Below are 21,095 nucleotides of genomic sequence, written 5' to 3'. Positions count from 1 at the left end.
CCAGCCTTCCAGGAAGCTAAATTCTTAAGCAATATTGAAAGGAAGTTGAAGAAGAGGAACCCAGAGTCTCCTTCCAATATTTGGAAGGTCAGGATCTTTTTAACAGGATGCATGGGAAGTACACCAGGCTATAACTCTGTATTATTTATAGCTTGTCGTATACTTAGTAAATTGTGGATCATTCACTTCATTGTATTGGTTCAAGCACTCTCAGTTTTCCTTTTTGTTATTTTCACTGAGTTCCGTGGAAGAGTGTCTTCAACTATGACAAAGGCAGTAGATGGGTACTACAAAGTAGGTCCCCCCTCAACTCTTTTTTGCAGTAAAAATTCTGGGTCCCAGAGCGTGCAGAGAAGATAAACACCAGCATCCCTCCCCTGGAGTGGAAGCATCCCTACTCTGGAGTGGAATAACAGGCTTATTCCTAGTCAGATGCCCTATGCATCTATCACTTATGCAGCATATGATGAAGTCGGGCAGGACAAGCCCTGTTACTGTTTCTTAACCACTCTCACATTTCCACATCAGCAAGGTGTCCGAGTCTACTCAGGTAATGGTGTTTTGACTTAGTGGGGCCTCAGTTTGTGCCCGGATAATCTTAGAGGAATGGAGAACCTGGCCTAGCCTTTTGGGCTGACTCTCCTAACTTGCTAACTGACAAGGGGATGGGAGCAACATGGCGGAATATTTATCTTGGCTTCCACATATAAAGGCTGGTGTCCAGGGCCAATTGGTGGCAAAAGAGAGGAGTGGGAAGATATTTCCCCAACCTAAGATTCTCAGCATCCTTATTCTAATCCCTTGTCCTCTTTATCCCACACCAAGTTCCCCAAGCCTTCTCTTTTTCCTTTAGTTTATCCATATCTGAACTCCAAAAGGATCTGCGATCTCTCCACCATATAGTGGATACGGCTGGCAACATTGTAAAACCGAACTGGGATCTGCTTGCCCGACACAACAAAGACAAACACTGACATCAGGATAGCAGCAAGAGAAAGCCAGGCGTGTATTGGCGGGGCATCAAGCAAGGAGGACCAGGCAGCTAACACTCAAATCCTGACCTCCCCATTGGCTTGCAGGAAGTGTTTTTCAACACAGGAGTAGATTTCAGGAAAGCAGATGTTATCGGTAAAATCATAAATCAATACGTAGAGGTTACACACTGGTTTTGGCCTAAAAGGGAGAGATATCTTGAAGTGGGGGCTTATGAGTCATGGGTAGATTCAGAGATTTTCCGATTTGCAATTGGTTAAGGAGAAGCTTTGTTTAAAAATTTAGAGTTGGCTGGGTGTGGTGGTTCACGTCTGTAATCCCAGCACTTTGGGAGGCTGAGGTGGGCGGATCACTTGAGGTCAGGCAGGAGTTTGAGACCAGCCTGGCCAACATGGTAAAACCCCGTCTTTACTAAAAATATGAAAATTAGTTGGGCATGGCAGCGGATGCCTATAATTCCAGCTATTCAGGAGGCTGAGGCAGGAGAATTGATTGAACCTGGGAGGTGGAGGTTGCAGTGAGCCGAGATCCTGCCATTGCACTCCAGCCTGGGCGACAGAGCAAGACTCTGTCTCTAAATAAGTAATTAATGAATTAATTAAATGTAGGGTTGGCAGAAACAAATGTTAACTCCCTGAGTGTGACTTTTCTCCAGGTCCCTCAGGAAGAAATTTAGAATGAAGAATGACAGGTAGAGTTCGGTATTCAGTTCCCCCTTATCTGAGGTCTATGTGCTGGAGGATCCATTTGGTGGGGGTCCAGGTTTCTAAAAAAACAACTCAGAGGTATATGTTAAGATGTTATCTTTAGTTTCTATAGGGGAACCAAACATCTGGTGAATCTAGCTTCCTTGTCTGTTGTTTTTAGGCTACTATTACTTTCTAGCTTACCAAGTTGCTTATTTACTTCTCAGGGCTAGCTAGGTGTGTGGAATTTCCCTCGGAGAAGCTCAAGATTTTCCTTTATTTTTCTGCTTTGGGAGGCCACAAGCCTCTTAGAGAGGGGTCCCTGCTCCCTCTTAGCAATAGAGCAAATCTCCTATTTTCTTCCTGAAGCCTGTGATTCTCAGGCTGGCTAGAAAATGCAGATTCTGAGGTTGCAGCTCTTCTGCCCATCCCACTCCTCAGAAATCTAGTTGTGAAGAAGATCCACAGAAGATTGTAATGTTGGGTGTCACAGGGGGAAAAGTGAATGAAGGTTAAAGGTAAAAAACCCTAAGGATATTACTGCAAAAAGGAGTGGTGGTGCCGGGCTTGCGGGGAGACATGAGGAAGTTAGACCTCTGGAGTCCACTGCCCCCCTTTCACTACCTGTTATGGGTTTAAAATGTGTCCTCTCCCAGAAGATAGGCTGAAGTCTCAACTTCTAGAACCTGTCAATATGACCTTATTTGGAAATAGGGTCTTTGTAGACATAATCAAGTCTAGATGAGGTCACACAGGAGTAGAGTGAGCCCTGATCCAGTATGACTGGTGTTCTTATAAGAGGAGAAGAGGCACGTAGAGGGAAGGCGACGTGAAGACACACAGGGAGAGTGCCATGTGATGTCGCAGGCAGCATGGAGTGCTGCACACAAATGACGGAAGGAAGGGTTCTCCCCTACAGGTTTCAGATGAGCAGGCCCCTGTCAACACCTGGGTTTCAGTCTTTCAGCCTCCAGAGCTGCGAGACAATACATTTCTCCTGTTTTAAGCCATCTAGGTTGTGGTACTTTGTTGTGGTGGACCGAGCAAAATAATACACTCTCCCTAAGTCCCGTCCCCACCCCCTTCCTCCCGGGTTATAGGGTGCAGGCAGCCACCTCTCCCACACCTCCTAATGCCAGCCTTGTTGGGGTGAGCACTACAGGTTGTCTTCTTGGCTTCCTCATGCCTCAGTCCCTGGTCTGGCCTCCTGAGGAGCATGGAGTCCATGGGCTTGGGTAGCTTCTTGATCTTTCAGAGAAAGATGAACAGGATGTGGACTATTAGGGCACGTTCAGGATGAAACCAAAGGCCCATTGGCTGTGAGGGGAATTGGAAGAGAAACCAAGTGAAGCTCCCACTTCAATCCTAAATTGTCTGTTTCTCTGGAGCTAGAGGAAATGAACTTTTTGAGTAAAAGCAGGACCCAGCCATGCTGTTGCATGTCTAGGAATTCCCTGTGGTTCTGAGCTTTCATTGCATTTGCTCCAAGGGTGTCTGCGATTTGTCACAGAGGTCCCTGACTTTCTAGGCAGAGGGAGAAAAGGAAAGGGAGTGGGGCGGAAACTGTGGAAGGGCTCTCTAAACATCTCCGGGGCCATGCAAACTGTCAACATTAAGGGAGGTGAAATGATGACCATAGTGGTTATTCCAGAATGCCTGTGGTCTGTCTCCTCTCACCCCACTCTCTGACACTTACTCTTGAAGTATGTAGCTGCATAGTGTCCTGGCAATAAGAATAACAGTCATGAAAACTGTCATGTATCAAATGCTATATGCTGGCTGGCTATTATTTTATATCCTCATAGTAATTCTGCAAGACACAGGTTAGGCTCAGACAGAGTACAGAATTTGTTCAAGTTCACCGAACTGTGGGTGGCTGAGCCAGCAATCGAGGCCAGGCACAATCATCTTTCCACTAGGCTGTGGAAAGACAAGCATGAAGTGCTTGTCCACGAAGCAAGCGCACCTTCTGCTAGCCTCGGGCAGCAGAATTCTTAGTCACATCATCCTTGTGTGAGGATAGCTGTTTGGAGGCTTAGCCCATTCTTTATTGCTCTCATAGTCATTCTCAGTAGTCTGTGCATTTTTGTGGAGAAATATGTACAGAGAAGAAAATAAAGTAAATTAGTGCTCACCCGCATTAAGCAGAAAGAACAGAAAGGTTTCTAATCACTTCATAGTTTTGCAATAGTTGCATTCATCACAACCCAATTTGCATTTTAGTGTGGAAGCCCTTGCTATACCTGTGGTATCCCTGCCACACAGACTGCCCAAAGCATGTCTGAAAATTGACACAGAGTTCAGAATTTAGGGGAGCAGAAAAATGGGAATGATCTGAACCCCATGAGGTATCTAGGTATGGCTCACTTCTTTAAATGTTCAAGGGCCTCTGGTTAAGGAAAAAATTAATATTACTCCTAAGTTTTTGAACAATATATGATTAACATTTTAGCCTTCTGCATACGTACTTTTAACCTGTGAGCCTGTTTAACAATTAAGCACATGTGGGAATTGTAAATGTTGCTTCCAGGTAAGAGAGAGAAGGTTAAATCAAGGGGATTAGATAAACAAGGTTACTTCGTTTTAAGAGTGGGTATTTAAGACTTCCCATATGAAGGTTACTTGTAGAGATGGCATTGTGGGTGGTTCTCTATTTTCAGTGAGGCTCTAACTGAGGAGAATGACCCCTCCTTTGTTGAGCAAGATTTCAGCTAGTCATGAAATAGAGCAGTGGTAGGCCAGGCGTGGTGGCTCACGCCTGTAATCCCAGCACTTTGGGAGGCCGAGGAGGGTGGATAACGAGGTCAGGAGATCCAGACTATCTGGCTAACACGGTGAAGCCCCGTCTCTACTAAAAATACAAAAAATTAGCCGGGCGTGGTGGCAGGCGCCTGTAGTCCCAGCTACTAGGGAGGCTGAGGCAGGAGAATGGCGTGAACCCGGGAGGCAGAGTGAGCTGAGATTGCGCCACTGCACTCCAGCCTGGGCGACAGAGCGAGACTCCGTCTCAAATAATAATAATAATAATAATAATAATAATAAAATAAATAAATAAATAAATTCAAAAAAGAAATAGAGCAGTGGTCAGCAACCTTTTTCTGTAAAGGACCAGAGAGTAAATATTTCAGCCTTTTTAACTCCTCAGCTCTGTCATCTTAGCCTGAAAGCAGGCATAAACAATGCACAAATCAATGCATGGCTGTCCTCTAGTAAAACTTTATTTGCAAAAACAGTCCGTGGTCTGGTTTCAGCCTGCCGGCTAGGGTTTGCTGACCACTGATACAGAGCATCCATAGGAAAACGTTATTTAAACATTGAACCGTTGGCTGAAATCTCTGCTGTTGGAGGTTTTTTTGTTTTGTTTGTTTTTTTGAGACGAATTCTCGCTTGTAGCTCAGGCTGGAGTGCAGTGGCGTGATCTCGGCTCACTGCAAGCTCCGCCTCCCGGGTTCCCGCCATTCTCCTGGCCCAGCCTCGGCAGTAGCTGGAACTACAGGCGCCGCCACCACATCCGGTTAACTTTTTTTTTTGTATTTTTAGTAGAGACGGTGTTTCACCGTGTTAGCCAGGATAGTCTCGATCTCCTGACCTCGTGATCCGCCCGCCTCGGCCTCCCACAGTGCTGGGATTACAGGCGTGAGCCACCGCTCCTGCCTGTTGGATGTTTTTAAAAACAGATTGGGCAGTTACTTGTTTGAGTTGGCTTTCATATGTTAATTCCTCCTTTAACACACTGGTGCTTCTGACATGCAGAATCTTCTGCTCAATATTGTCACAGACTACCAGTCACCTAATCCTCTTTTTCTATGAACTTCAGTTAAGTTGCAGGGAAATTTTTCTCTACAGGTCTTGCCCAATATCTTCTAAACAAAAGACTGTGTCTGAATGCTAAGAGGGTCATGGTCACAGAGAGTGGGAGGATTTGAGCCCTTCAAGCACTTGGGTAGGAGAAAAGGAAAATTAATTAACTCATCAAATCTTTTCTCTCAAATAGCAAAAATACAATAGATTCTTGCACAATGAAGAATCCTCTGCCAGTAGGGCTAAAAATCCACCTTCCTGTTTCCCTCTGTGTTCTGATACATGGTCCAGAAGGGCTCATGCATTAATGTGATGTTCATAGCGTTTCCACATGGTAGGTGAGAAGCACTTTGCAATGCTAAAAAGTTTGAATTACTCTTAAATGTGCATATATGCATAAATACATATATGTAAGTCTAGACATAACATGCAAGAATCAGAATACTGATTCTTGACATTAGCAACTAGATAGACATCAAATGTTAGAATTGTGAATATTTTATTATAAATGCATTTTTAAAAGGTAATTACATTTTAAAAATAAAGTAATAAATTTTAGTTTCATATACTTTTTAAATTTAAAATTTATTGTCATGTGATTAATATTCTGCCTTTTAATTTTAATAGGTAAAATATCTTTTTTGGGAAACAAAATTTTTTATTTGCCAATATAAAGTTTTACATTAATCTTTTTACATTTTTATTAATGTATACTGAAGATTTTAATCAATTAGTTCAATACTGTCAATCATGTATAAATTTGATTATAACAACATAATTTGTATTTTTATATTAAGGGGAAGAGAAATATTCAATTTTATGGAGCAAGCAAATAATAATTCATAAATTATGTATGTCCTTATTTTATTACTCACCCTTTCAGGATACCCAGTCATATAAAAAAAATCAAATGCAGTCATCTTTTAAAAATTTCTCATTATGAAGGTATCCTTAAAAAGGTAGACAGAAAGGACGTATTTATTAAACAATTTGTTAGCATGTGGTATGAAGGTCCCCATTTGAGACAACCACGTAAAAAGGGCTCCCCGGAGAGTCTCCTATTGGCCTGTGCTCTGGGAGGATGGGGTGGAGCCTTGAGAAATTCTCACCATTTGTAGAGGGGAGGAGCCCGGCCCCTCCTGTTCCTGGGTGGTGACCTGGTATTCTATCGGTGAGGTGGAGAGCCTGTTAGCGGGACTATATCTCATTTTGCAGAGTTGTTTCTCCTTTTTACCTTTCACCCAATAAATTTCACTCCTAACCCTTCTATGTGTTCATGAGACTAATCTTTCCTGGTCATGTGACAAGAAACCATTTTTTTTCTACAATACATTTACATTCTTGCTCCAGCCCCCACAAATATTAGCGAAGAGCCTATCTCAAATGACTATCTTTCATGGAAATGAAGATGTTTTGACTGATGAACGATTTTGATTAATTGATACAAGACCCAAAACTCCTTTTAGGTTTAATTCTTTTGTTGAAATTTCAACAAACGTAACTCAGTTTGACAACTTCTTAACTGAATTTTCAATATCCCCAAATCTCTAGAAATAAAACTTTTCTCTTTTAAAAAATGTATTTTGGGCCATAGTCATTTGGTGGCAAAGCCTAACTGGTTTTACAGGATATTATGTATAGCCCTTATGCATACTATTTATATTCAAATATTCACTTAGAGATATTAATGGGTTTGATTATGGGATCTGTCCCAGATCCTGCTTGGGGGTTATGTAATGTACTATTAATGCATTATGTTACCTTTCAAAAATCTGTAAAAGTCTGGATTTCTTACATGTCTCGTTTAAAGGTTTCCCTGCCTTAGTAAAAGAGCAAACTAGAAACAATGTCATGTTTTCTTTAATGACTCAGTAGATTACCTTAGAACAGAGGCACAGTAAAAACAATAATTCCTATTGTACAGAAATTGTACAATAAGATATAGATAGATGGCAGAGGACTTTGCTGAAAGTGTACTGACAACCATGATCATTTTTTTTTAAGGTAAATCTTCAGTCAACTTGTTCCCATCTTGCTTGAGTTTTTAAATAATAGCTGAGCTTGTGAAACAATTATAATCAAATGATACTATTAATTAACTGATTCAAATTCACTCAATTTTCATCATTTTGAATTTACTTTTTAGGAATAGGTCATACTCTAGTTCATGGGTGTATAATTAAATGTGGGTGTACAATTTTAAAAATCCAGGAATCATTGCACCAAACCATAAGCTTATGGAGAAAAGAGAAATACTTTTTGATCTTTCTTCCTTCATAATGCCTTGCCTACACATGGTAGTCATTCAGTTGGTGTGGAAATGAATATTTTAGCTTACTGTTATATTTTGAGAAAATGCCACTGAAATCTCCGTCATCAGAAAGGATTTAAAACTGCCAGAACTTTAGTGTCAACATTCCTCTTGCTCTAGACTGTGAGTAGCTACACATCTATCTCCACACATGAGCTTCTTTTCTGCTTTAAGCCTAAAAACAGCAGCCATATTTGACATTGAGTTTTTTCAATGTCATATAAAATAATCATGCTCACTTCAGCTCAGATTTTATTGAAGCCATTAGAAGCTTAAGTCTTTTGTGGACTCACTTTTGAATTCAACGTTTCTTCAAGTGTCTCACAGCCATTCCTTCCACACTGTTGCTCAGGGAGGAGAAAGAACAAACCCTGGGGACACTTTCCTCCTTTGAGACTAGTGGACCTTGAGGCAAAACGACACCCACAATTATAGTCTGAGCACTGGGAATTCAATGTAAAGAACATTTTAAAAATATTTCCATGATGTCCTGATTAGCTTCATCCAAGTAACCAAAACAATTCTTTATACTCACACTTCCATCTCTCTCTCTCCCTTCTGCCCTCCCTCCTCCCTCCACTAGCCAGGGGCTGGGAGAAAATATTTGCAACACACATATCAGATATAGAATATGTATCTAGAACTAAAAACAAAACCCAAAACACCCCTTATAATTCCACCATGAAAAGATAATCCAATTTACAAATAGACAACAGATACCCCAGTAAAAATAATCACATTCAAAACCTATTACTATGTTTCTTATAACATTCTCCAATGAAAGAACTGTGGCTCCTGAGACAAATGGCTGGTCCCAGAGCTGGGGCAAGGGATATATTGGATGAGGCTGGCTTATCTTGTAGTTTCAGAATGTGAGGAAGGGCTCGAGAAAACGCAATGATGGGGATATGTCAGATGGATACAGGGACTAAGTAAAGAATCTCCCAATGGCCAAAGCTGAAACAATGTGAGCAACAAAATCAATAATGAAATATTGGTTTATAATCCAAAGTGGAAAATAAATACTGAGTGCATACTCTCCATAGGAAAAAAAAAATGATTGGATTTAAAAAATCTAGTCAAATAGACCAACCTATATACAGAAGTATTACAAATAATTTATTCATACATTCCATTTTGAGAAGGTGGAGTATTACTCCCCATCGTGTAAGTGTGGGCGCTGCATAGCGACTTCCTTCCAAAGAGTATGGTATGGGAAAGGAAAACACAAGAGTAACTTTAGAATGGAGAAGCCTGACAAACACAGCCTTAGCCCTGTAATCAAGGTTAACATCAATAGTGATAAGTCATGCTGATACCATGTACCCTTGATATGATGGAGGAGAAGGGCACTTTACTTCTGTGGTCTTCCTCCACAAAACCCACAACCCCCGTAGAGTCACATGAAAGCTATCACAAACTCCAATTGAGGGATATTCTATAAAATGCCTAGCCAGTACTTCTTAAAACTGTCAAAGTCATCAAAAGCAAAGAAAGTCCAAGAAACGGATGTCTAAAGGAGCCTAAAAAGATATAGCAACCATTTTTAATGTACTATCCTGGATGTAATCCTGGGAGAGGTGGGGAATGACACTAGGTAAGAAAGGAAAGGAAGATACAGAATATACTAGGAACTTTAATAATAATATGCCAATATTGACTTGTTCATTGTGACAAATGTACTGTACTAATGTAAGATGTTAACAGTAGAAGAAACTGGGTGTGTGGTACATGGGAACTCTTTGAACAATCTTTGCAACTTTTCTGTAGATCAAAACTCTTCTAAAATAAAAAGTTTATTTAAAAAAAATGAACAACAGATTTGAACAGATGCCCCACCAACGAAGACATACAAATGACTAATAAGCACCTTAAAGAATGCTCGACATCATTGGTCATCAGGGAAATGAAATTAAAATCATAATGAGATATACTATACATCCACTGGACTAAAATTATAAAGACTGACAAAAACAAGTGTTGGCAAGGATGTGGAGGAACTGGAATTTTATACACTTCAGGTAGGGATAAAAAATAGTACAACTAACTACTTTGGAAAACAGTTTGGCAGTTTCATAAACTTATATATACACCATCATATGACCCAGTCACTCCAGTCTTAGGTATTTACCCAAGAGAAATTAAAGCACAAATCCACATAAATAAAGACTTGTACATAGATGTTTATAGCAGCTTTCTTTGTAATAACCGCCCCCGCTTCAGAAAAACAACCCAAATATCCATCAGTCAGTGAATGGATAAACACATTATCCATATAATGGGAACCAACTTAACAGTGAAAGGTAACAAAGTACAGCAACATCATGATAAAATTTCAGCAACGTCATGCTTAGCCACACGCAAGAACCTACATGCTGTGTTATACTACTTACATGCAATGCTAGCAAGTGTGCACTATATTTCAAGGGACAGAAAGAAGACCAGTGGTGCATAGGACACGAGAGCCTCTCTAACAAGGGTAAGAGGGGACTTTGTGGACAGATAAAAATGTTCCCTATCTTGATTGTGGTGCTTACATAAGTGTATGCATTTGTTAATGCTCATCAAACTGTGCATTTATAATGGTGCATTTCATCTTATGTAATACAATTTAATATAGTTGATTTGTTAAAAAAAATAGAGGGAGTACTTGAAGGGATTCTGAGGATGGCTCTCTGGGATCCTTCAGGGATGACAAACTGTCTCTCTCTGCTCCACGGTCCTTCCACCATCCCATGCCATCCCACTCCTCCCACCACATCCCCAGAAAGTAAGGGAGCTGTTTGACATGTGTCTCTTTGAGAGTGAAGGTTCCTGCTCCCTGCAATTTCAGAAGGTAGAAGGCTTGATGGCATAATGTGTGCCACTGTGGCTTGAAGAGATCCTTTAGTGTGCCTGGAAGAGGAAGGAGGAAGGAGGAAGTGGACATACCTTCCCCTGTTCTCTGCGACTTTCAGAAGGCACAGAAGAGGACCCCGATGTCTACTGGAAGCACAGAACTTTGTAGAGAGGTCACAGGTGTACAGCAACTTGAGTGGGGGCCGAAGGGACACACAGCTGCCCCTCTAGGGCAAAAGAGTCCCATGAGGGAGCTGGCATGTAGCCGAACATGGCCTCAGGAAACCATGCCTACAGCTACAGCAAGATAGCAGATGCCACGGAATAAAGTGCCACCAGATCAGGACACAGGACTTCCTACTACTGAGGCTGCTGCTCCCAGGCACAGGAAGAGGATTTCTCTCTCCTCCCCGCTGGGGTTGGAGTCAGTGAAGCTGGGATAGACAGTGTTAGTTCAGGGAGAGAAAGCTTGTACCTATGAGTAAGGACAGCTAAAGATATTGAATTTTGACAGAATTGTCAACAGAGAAAGCCAAAGACTTTAACAACAAAAATAGATTACAAAAATCAGTGGACTAGACTAACATCTACACAAAAATAGGGCAAAAAATAAGACATATGCTCTGGGTAGATTTTAAGGTTCAAAGAAGTTTTGAGAATATAGCAAGCTTCATTAAAAAAATTTGCATGTATCTACTTCAGTCCAACTGTTACACTTACATTCAAATAGGATTGTTATGATACACTCCTTTGCAACCTGCTATTTTCACTGGGTTATATATTGTGAACATTTGTCCATGTCAATATATAGTCTTCGACAACATGGTTTTTAATGTCTGTGCAGCGTTCTACCACATGAATGTACGTGCTTTATTTAAATGGTAGCTTATTGTTAAACATTAAGGCTGTTCCGTTTTTTCAGTATTATAAATAAGTTTGATGAAGAATCTTACACATGTATCTTTTCACACATCTCTGATTGTGCCCATAAGATAAATTCACAGTTAAGGAATTGCTGGTGCACGGGGTATTTGTATTTTAAGGCTCTTAACACCCTTTAGAAGGTTTGTGTCGATTTATACTTCCACTAGAAATAATTTTAAAGGCGAATTTTCTATTGATCTGTATCTCGTTCTGACTCAACAATAAATTGAACTGGCTAAAGGATGCCCATATATCCATCTTTCTTTCATTATTATGTTATAATTAGGGTGAGTTTAGAACTAGTAAAATTAGCAACACTAGCAATGTTTTTCATCCTCAGTTTAGCCACAAAAATGGCCATGTCAGTGTAATGAAAGTAATAATAATGGAGTTAACCTTTACGGAGAACTTACTGTATGGCAAGTAACATTCACAGTACTTTACAGATATTAACAATCCTATGAGGTAAGTACTATTACCCTTGACAGTTTAAAGGAGAGGAAACTGAGTTACCAAAAGGGTAAGTGCCTTGATCAATGTAGCTTTTCAGTATTAATATGTATCATTCTTATCTGGATTGTTTCAGTATTTCTGTACATGGTGATTCTTTTAATTTGCATCAGATCTTAAATAATTAAGATCTTTCTCTTACACAGACTAAACACCGACTCACCGCTGCCAAAGCCACTTCTGCTCTGAATATGAAATCCTGTGGTTGGATGGTCTTGGGACCCACTGTGGCAAAATTCTATAGACCCTGTCCCACACTCTGTCATGAAAATGGGACTATATTACAGTTCTCATTCCCAAGCACAGCACTGTCACATACCGCCCCAGTCAGTTGTAGAGTTTGCCACAAGTAATTTGTTATAAGTAATTAAGTTCTGAAGTTTGCAAATGGAGCACTTTTCATGTAAATTGGAGTGGATGTGAGATTATCCTTGCCTAAGGTCACCTCACTCCCACACATTCCCATGTGCTCTCAGAGTAGGAGAGAAGTGGGTGAAGCCTTCGCAAAGTTGTGGAGGAGGGTTACCAGCCTGCAACCTATCCTGCCTCTGCACCCAGGGAGTGGCTGGCACATGCATGTGTGGGTCTCTGCAGGAAAAGCATGGGGAACTACAACTCCAAATGGAAGGAATAAAAGGGGAGGAAACAATGAAAACAACTGAAGAGTAGAAAAGGTGTTTCTGCCTCAATGCAACTGGAAAAAAAAATTAGACATTTTCATTCCCAGCCTTCTTTCCTCAATTAGCATCAGGAAGCCAAATTTAGTTGCCCCCCCCTACCAAAAAAAAGAGCTATGCGTGCCCAGCGGGGAGAGATGATGAAAGCACCAACTTTATATGTTTGTGTTTCAGCCTGTCAAAGGTTATCAAGATGGCCATGAAAATAATGGAACCTCCTAAAATCTTTGTTGTTAAAGAAATGTTTTCTCATCAATGAACAGCTTGCCAAGGCCAGATAAGCAGCATGAAAAGCAGAAAAAAAAAATGCTTCCGTTTGCTTATTTAGAGAGTTGTTCTTAATAATTCATCTGCTTACAATTTCCAGAAAGCAATTGCCATCCCTTGCCCATTGACTGGTTGGGAAAGGTCTCTTACACTGTTAAATTGTCCTTTTTCTTCATTAGTCTTTGCACCTTATGTTAACTACGTTCTTGCATGCTAGTGAGCAGTTAGGGCCACTGTCTGCTAATGAGGTCAAGGTTAAGGACTATAAAACTAATAGAATAGTTAACTGATGGTATTTTATAGTTAGCAACTGGACACCTAATCCCAGATAGACATCTTCCAATTTAATGCCTATGTTCCGGGCCAGCACCACTAGCCTCTTCTGGAGAAATAACTCAAAGCAGTGTCATTTTGGTATATCTTGATATATAAATGGTAAATCACTGTTATTCGCCAACATCACAGAATAAACATGTTTTTTCCATTTAAGGGCAGCCTCATCAAGAGTATTTCCAACTCTTAAACTCTTCCTATGGTTTTCAGGGGTGTCCAATCTTTTGACTTCCTTGAACCATATTGGAAGAAGAAGAATTGTCTTGAGCCACATATAAAATACACTAACACTAATGATAGCTGATGAACTTTTAAAAAATTACAAAAAGATCTCATAATGTTTTAAGAAAGTTTACAAATTAGTGTTGAGCCGTATTCAAAGCCATCCTGGGCCGCGTGTGGCTCTTGGACTGCAGATTGGACAAGCTTGATTTATATGGCAGACCCTCCCTGCTTTTGCAGGCATCTTGCCCCAAATGGCTTTTGTTGGGGATTAATATCAAAGGAACATCTACCTTTTACTCAATAATCCTCTAAATTTTGAGGTGATCATTCCAATGTGGAATACATTTTAAAAAATGGTTTTGCTTTTTTTCTCTTGATAAAAGTAACATATTTGCATTATAGAAACCTTTAAAATGCAGAAAAGTATAAACAAAAATATTAAACTTCCCATGGACAATGTGGGAAGAATTGCATTTAAGTATTTTGATTAAATTATGGACAGTCCTCAGTGATTGAATTCTACACTGCAGGAATGACTCCTAACTATCTCTCTGTGCCATTGTTTTTACAAAGTTTTTTATTTAAAAACTGTTATGACTGTTTTCTGTTGTATAAATGCCAATCTCTGCTGTGAAATGCCATCAGATGCTTTTCTGTAAATCATAGCACAGAATGTATCCTTCTTTGGAAAACTACTGCCATTAAATATTACTGTCCTTGTAATAGAAGAAAGAGAGGGTGATAATTCTAGAAATGAAATATTTCAGAAGACTCATGAATGAATGAACAGTAATATTTACTACTTGAAGAGACAAAAATAAATTAATGAATTTGGGGAAATAGGACTGTTGATATCTAACATCCAAGATCCATAACCTCCACAAGTCATAGTTGTAGAAAACCTTATTTCAAAAGAGTGTGATGGATAAATAGACTTAAACCATTTTTATCTTTCTGGATTTACCTTGGTAGTGGCAAAATTTAATCATGTTTCCACTCTTAATAAGTCAAAGTCGTGGGACAACTGATTTCATCTCATGTTTCTACACATATCAGGAAGAAGAAACAGACATTGCCATGACTCTAAAGCAGAGATGCTTCTTTTGTACAGGATAATGATTTCTAGTTCCACTCCAATTCGAAAATTTTCAAAGGAATGAGGAAGAAGGAAAGGACCAGCCAGTCTTTATGATAACTTAGGAGAGCTCAGTAGGTAAAGGGTCTGATGCATAGCAGGTGATCGACTCTTCGTTTATTATTGGCAGGCTCCCACAGGCAAGAGCACATCCTACTGGAGCTGAGGAAGAAAACAATCTGTCCATACCCACTGCCTGGAGAATGGTCTGTTGCCAGAAGCTGGATGACTTCAGGTCTAGCCAAATGCCAAGCTATGCTAAGGGAAGTTGGGGTTCTTGTCCTGGAGAATTGCAGAATGGTGGGGAGAATGTATTGTCTAGACACTTGCATTTCTCAGAGTTTGAATGAAAGTGTATTCCCCGGTTTAATAAGAGCCTGGCAGCCTCTCCTTATGAATAAGGCATATGTGTCTAACAGAGAAAGTCTTAACCCTTGAGAGGCAGGGTAGCATAAGAAAGAACCGGAGACCTGTCTGCTGACCCCTGCTTTTGTTCACTTACATGCTTGCTGTGTGACCCTGGACAAATCACTTCATCTCTGGGTCTTTGGTTTCCTAATGAGTGTAATGAGATCCTTTCCAATTATAATTCTCTGTGATTCTCCTCATATGTATGGCTATAAACCACAATGCCCTTACTGGTCCCGCAAGTGATATACAAATAAAGAGTTGCTGCTTGTTGTTTTTTTCAGTTTGGCGGCCACAGACTCCAGGTTTTGTAACAAAAATATGAGTCCTTTCTCACACTACTATAGAGAAATACCTGAAACTGGGTAATTTATAAAGTAAAGAGATTTAATTGGTTCACGGTTCCACAGGCTGTACAGGAAGCATGGTGCTGCACCTGCTTCTGGGGAGGCCTCAGGAAGCTTCTACTCATGGTAGACAGCAAAGCCGGAGCAGGCATCTTACATGGTAGGAGCAGGACCAAGTGTCGGGAGGAGGTGCTACACATTTTTAAACAACCAGATCTCACAATAACTCACTCACTCAGGATCTGGAGAACAGTGCCAGGGGGCTGGTGCTAAACCATTCATGAGAACTCTGTCCCCATGATCCCATCACCTCCTACCAGGCCCCATTTCCAATACTGGGGATTACAATTGAACATGAGATTTGGGTGAGGACATAGATCCAAACCATATCAAAAAGCAAGTACACATACCACAGCTTTCTTGTTTTCTTCTTCCACTTCACACATAGCAGTACTAAAGCTGACCTTCTTGACAGTGGGGGCAATGATAACAAGGATGATAAACAGGTCACTTCAACAAAAAAATGATAATGAAATGGGAGAGTTCTCTGGCCCCCGTTGCAGGGTGTGTGACAAGGGGTACAACTCTCTGTTCGACCTCCACGAGCTCAAGCCCCTTAGAGGAGGGGGAGCATGCAGACAGGCAGGTGCAGGAATTGGGGCGAGCACTTTTGAGCTCCGACCCCACAGCAGCGTCTAGGGGTGGCTACCTGTGACCCCAGGGTTACAATGCTCTTTTAGCTCGGCCATCCACAGGTGGTTTAAGTGTTAACAAGTTCATTGGCCCCTTGGTACCCGGTCATCCCAAAAGAATTGGATCACACACAGTCTGGAAGGATGAATGCAGGGGTTTTATTGAGTGGTAGAGGTGGCTCTCAGCAGGATGGATGGGGAGCTGAAAGCGGCGAGGGAGTGGGAAGATGATCTTGCCCTGGAGTTTGGCCGTCCAGTTGCCAAACTCCTCTCCGACTTTCCCCAGCCAATCTCCTCTCAGCCTTCAGCTGCTCCTTCTCTTCTCTCTTTCTCTGCTGCGCCATTCCGCCGTTCATCTGTGTGTCTCCTCGTCTCCTAGTCTGCCTCTGAAGCCTGGGGTTTCGGGTTTATATGGGTACAGGTTAGGGGGTGTGGTGGGCCAAAAGGCAACTTTTTGGGAACAAAAACAAGAATGCCTGTCCTCATTTAGGGCTGCAGGTATCCAGGCTTGAGGGTGGGGTCTTTGCTGGGGAACCACCCTCTTCTATCCAGTATTTCCCTGTCTCCTGTCCGTATCAATAAGTCACTCAAAGCTTACTTTTGAAGTCTCTTTTCTGTGGTCAGCAGCGTTCACTCTTCAAATAGGAAAGGCCCAAACCAGGGGTTCCCCAACTTGCTCCTCTTTTCATGTCATCTGGATTAGTAAATGATGCCTCATTCAATCCAGTGCCTCAAGCCAGAAACTGGGAGAGTTAAGGGGGTATCCCCATTGTACTTAAGATGATGTTGCAGATCTTTACTCTGGTTTATCAGATACCACATGAACTCTCCAGCCTCCTCTCCCACTCATTCCCCAACACCAGTTTCTCCTCAAGGCTTCCTCATATCCCTCCATATTATGCTCAGGCCCATCCTGGATCCGGCTAACCCTTACCCACGTTGTGTCTCTCCGTGTAAATGGCATTTCCTCAGACAGGCTTTCTTGACTCCCTCCTCCCAAGTATACCGGGGCCCTTTGTAATCATCACAAATTATAATTATGTGTTTGATTGTTCACTTAGTTATAACCCCTTTCTCTCACGAGGTTCCATGAGGGGATAGAGCACTTCTGTCTTCCTCATCACAAGACTTAAGTGACCACCACAATGGCCAGTTCACTGCACACAAATCTTTGTGGTGTGAATAGACAGGTGGGGGCCCCTTAATAAAAGTTTCTTTCTTCTGGTTACTTTATTTCCATCCTATAAGCTATTATCAGGAGCAACACTGCAGATGATCATTTTTTTGTCAGTTTTTCACTTTTGCAAGAGCTCTCCCTATGAAGAGCTTTTCCATTTTGGCCTAGATAGGCCTTATTTGAAAGTGGCCATCTCTCTTCACATGCACCCTCCTTTGCTTAGAGATGCAGAGAGTTTAAGACTTTGCCAAGGGTAGGCATGTCGTCAAGACACTCGACATGGTGATGTGAAGCAAGGCTCTGGGTCAGCCCCTACAGAGGTTTGAATCTTGGTTCAGTCCCTGTCTAGCTAATCGACTTTGTGCAGCTAGCCTCAGTTTTTTTCAACTCTAAAATATGGATAATAATAGAATCTAACTGATAGGTTGTCTTCAGAATTTAATGAAGTAACAAATATAAAACAGTTAGTACAATGTCTGGGACACAGCAAGTGTCTGATAAACATTGACTCCTATTAATAGGTTTCACTCAATCCCAGAGGAAAGTTTGTTCACGTGCTGAGTTCTAGGGCTGGGGAATTTCAGGGGAGGCATCTTTCTTTGTCTTCTGTCTCCCTTTCCGTCTCATTTACTTTACCCTATACCCCCATCCTGATGTGCTGTGGTCCCAAAAGGCGGCAAGCAAAACTATGATAGATTCTAATTCTCTACCTTACTCATTTGAAGCCATAAGCGGATTCGAAATTTACAAGCCAGCAGTATAAAATTGCTGATGACCATTGCTTAAACTTTGGCAAGATGAATTCTGCCTAGAAATAATTAGTAATATGTTAGTCAAGTCAACAATAAAATTGTTGCACTGGCATTTAGTGACAGTTCAGGAGAGCGCCCTTACAAGAGGCTCTGTAGGCAGAGAGTAGGTGACATTAACCTTCTAAACAGAAGCCGCTGCACACCGAGTGCCAGAGTACCAAGAAGAATTTAACATTCCACTCCTAGTGCCTCCCCCACTTCCCCGCTTCAGTAAGGTGGTTTTAAAATGAGGAGCACATCCCGAGTGCTCTGTGTAGGTGGTGAAGTAGGCGGAGGTGAAATGCAAGCTTTATTTTCCCGGCTGCCTGTCATCCGATTCCCCGCTTTCCTCCGACTTTCATGAATGATGAGGTCATCCCGGTGCAGGAAAATCAAACTCCTATTTTTTCAAACCCAATAAAGGCCAGCATTGTACGTCTGCGTAAACAGAGAGGCCAGACGGGCAGGGTGGCGGGAGGACTAGTGGCCCGCCCTCTGGCGGCCGCGAGAGACAGCGTGCCCCGCGCTCCGCCGAGCCGCGACAGGGAGGCGGGAAGGGTGCGTGCGAACATGTAAGTTAAAATTAGATCAATAGTCAGCTTAGCGGCCTCAATCAATGCTTCGCAGGGAGAGCATGCAACCATCTATTTATAAGCTAACCCCGGCATTATCTTCCTCTTTTAGGACGCAGAGATCCATTACTGCGCGCGGCGGGGGAGAGGACGCCGCCGGGAGCTGGTGCGTGCCACACTGCAGCCTCGCAGGCTGCCCCGGACTTCCAGCCCCGGGTCGGCTCTGGGCGGGCAGGGGGAGGATCCACACCGCCGAGCTGTGGCCCCGCTGCTCCCAGCCGCGCTCCCCCGGCGCGCCAGCTGAGGACTCATTCCCGCCCATTCCTTACCTCGATGGAATCCTTAGCCCTTAGAGAGAGGGCTAAAAAAAACAACAGACAAACAAACAAACAAAAAAAACAAATTCGAGACGGCCCCGGGACCCTCCCGCAGATGCAGGGCGCACTCTGGCCAGTTCTAACCATAGACTTGACTGCATGTTGACAAGGGTTTCCAACCTAGCTTTCCCGAGGTACTGCATGACTCAGTCCTTGCTCAGATGGCGGTTGCTGTAAATAGTTGCAATTTCCCTCCTTCCGTCTCAAAGCACGGATGGGAATGGATTTGCAGCGGGGACTGTGTATTGTATTTAAGGTCTTGGTGAGATGGAAGCGGGCTCCATCAGCTCCAGACTTCCTGGGACATCTCGGCATTTCCAGGTCCGTTTGCCCCAATGGTGGAAGTCACCTCTCATATTTGATGAAATAAATGTCCACGTTTGTGATAACGTTGTTAATTTGTTTTCAGTTCTTGAAAGATGCTGCAGAAAAAGAGGCAAAACCTGGTACAACACAGCAGCATGCCCCTCCCGCCCCCAAATACGAGATCAAATCACATTTCTAAGGGAAAAAATAGGCATTCTCATCTTAGATATGTATGTAGCGTATTTTATAATATATATTTTTATCAAGAATTTTGCTTTTCTGTATTTTACAACTTTCTTTATTAAGCGTTTTTATTTTGTGCTATTTTTACAATACAAACTCTGAAGACCCAAAGAAATTTAATATTAGCTTAAATGTACATTAGATATATTTATAGAATCAATTTATTAGCTGCTATAATGTTTGACATAAAAGGCTTCTGAACTAAAGATAGAAACGGAAGCATTCTTTATTTAGAAACAACCTTTCTCCTCTTCTTCCAACTCTTGTTGGCTTACCTCCAAAATATATCCTGCATCTGTCTCTTTCTCACCACCTAGACTGTTCCTAGTTTAGTTACAGGTCACCCTTCATCATCATTCACCTGAATTACAAAAATAGCCTCTTGTCTGGTTTTCCTGAATTCATTGTCTCCCCACTGCAGTCCTCACTTGCCACATAGCAACGAGATTGCTCTTTTAAAATGGAAATCAAATCCTCTCTCTCCTCTTTTTAGAACCTTCAGTGGCTTCCCATGGCACCTTGATTAAACCCCAAATTCTTCACCATAGCCAAAATGTAATGTGCCATCTGCCCCTATCCACCCTCGCTCATCGCTCCTCATCTCATATCACTTTCTCACTTGTCACAGCATGCTTTTACATATCCCTTCTTTCAGATCTAAAGCCCCACAAGCTCATTTTTGTCTCCTAATCCCAGCTCTTGCTGTTCATTCAGGGTGGAAGATCTTCATAAATTCTTCACAAATCTACTTCATTCTTATTCTAGCCTCAGCTCAGGTATCAGAGCTGACCACCTTCTATCCCACCCCTCAACTGAACTCATTATCACATTACCATGTTCTATTTCAACACAGTAATTAATTGAAATTATTTTATTTATCCATGGCATTATCAGGGTGTTCTCTGTCTCCACACACCAGAATGTAAGCCCCATGAAAACAGGCTCCTTGTCTTTCTTGTACACCGTAATCTCTCTGGGTTCTAGAAAAATGCCTCGCCCATAGTTGGTAATCAGTAAGCATTGATTGAATAAATTATTGAGTGTGATTTCCTAGTGTCTTGTTTGTAAAATGCCACTAATAGCATTCTGTATACTCTGCCATGAGTTTTATAGTTATTTTTATGCCCATATGCTTCCTCCTCTCAAGTGTGAACTCTATGAGGCAGGATCATATTTAGTTCATTTTATTCTCCATGTCCTTATGGAGTCTGGCACATCACAGGTGTTTAATATATTTTTCTGGACTGAGTTGCAATAAGTAAATGGGTAATAAGGTGATACTAACCTTTCACCTGGGGACATGCAAAATTATTATGTATCCAAAGGAACAGGTTGTTGCTTTGACCCCTGTAACATCGCACACACATACACATGGACACACACACACTTGTTCTCGATATTTTCAAAGACTATTCAAATCCATTATTTTATTTGATCTCCAAGCTGGTATGTATAAGCAGAAGCTCAGGGGCATTAATTGAC

At 41.7% G+C, this 21,095-nt stretch overlaps 1 protein-coding gene and 1 long non-coding RNA gene across 2 annotated transcripts; one reads left to right on the top strand and one right to left on the bottom strand.

The window, feature by feature from the left end:
- Positions 1 to 16,285: 16,285 nt before the first annotated feature.
- LOC106996762 (uncharacterized) lies at positions 16,286 to 19,243 on the bottom strand. Its single transcript, XR_013414410.1, has 3 exons — positions 19,149 to 19,243; positions 16,746 to 16,841; positions 16,286 to 16,540 (listed from the first exon to the last, which is right to left on the bottom strand). It is a non-coding gene; the product is annotated as an uncharacterized LOC106996762 (long non-coding RNA).
- On the top strand, positions 18,431 to 19,450 carry LOC144339420 (uncharacterized). The gene is made up of 2 exons (XM_077993960.1): positions 18,431 to 18,687; positions 18,800 to 19,450. The coding sequence occupies exons 1-2, from the start codon at positions 18,476 to 18,478 to the stop codon at positions 19,038 to 19,040; spliced, it is 453 nt and encodes a 150-aa protein (XP_077850086.1). The 5' UTR covers positions 18,431 to 18,475; the 3' UTR covers positions 19,041 to 19,450.
- The last annotated feature ends 1,645 nt before the right edge of the window (positions 19,451 to 21,095 follow it).

This window comes from Macaca mulatta, chromosome 2 (assembly GCF_049350105.2).
Source record: "Macaca mulatta isolate MMU2019108-1 chromosome 2, T2T-MMU8v2.0, whole genome shotgun sequence".
Taxonomy (NCBI): domain Eukaryota; kingdom Metazoa; phylum Chordata; class Mammalia; order Primates; family Cercopithecidae; genus Macaca; species Macaca mulatta.
The sequence above is the reverse complement of the archived record's forward strand: the minus strand, read 5'-3'. Positions and strand labels throughout refer to the sequence as shown.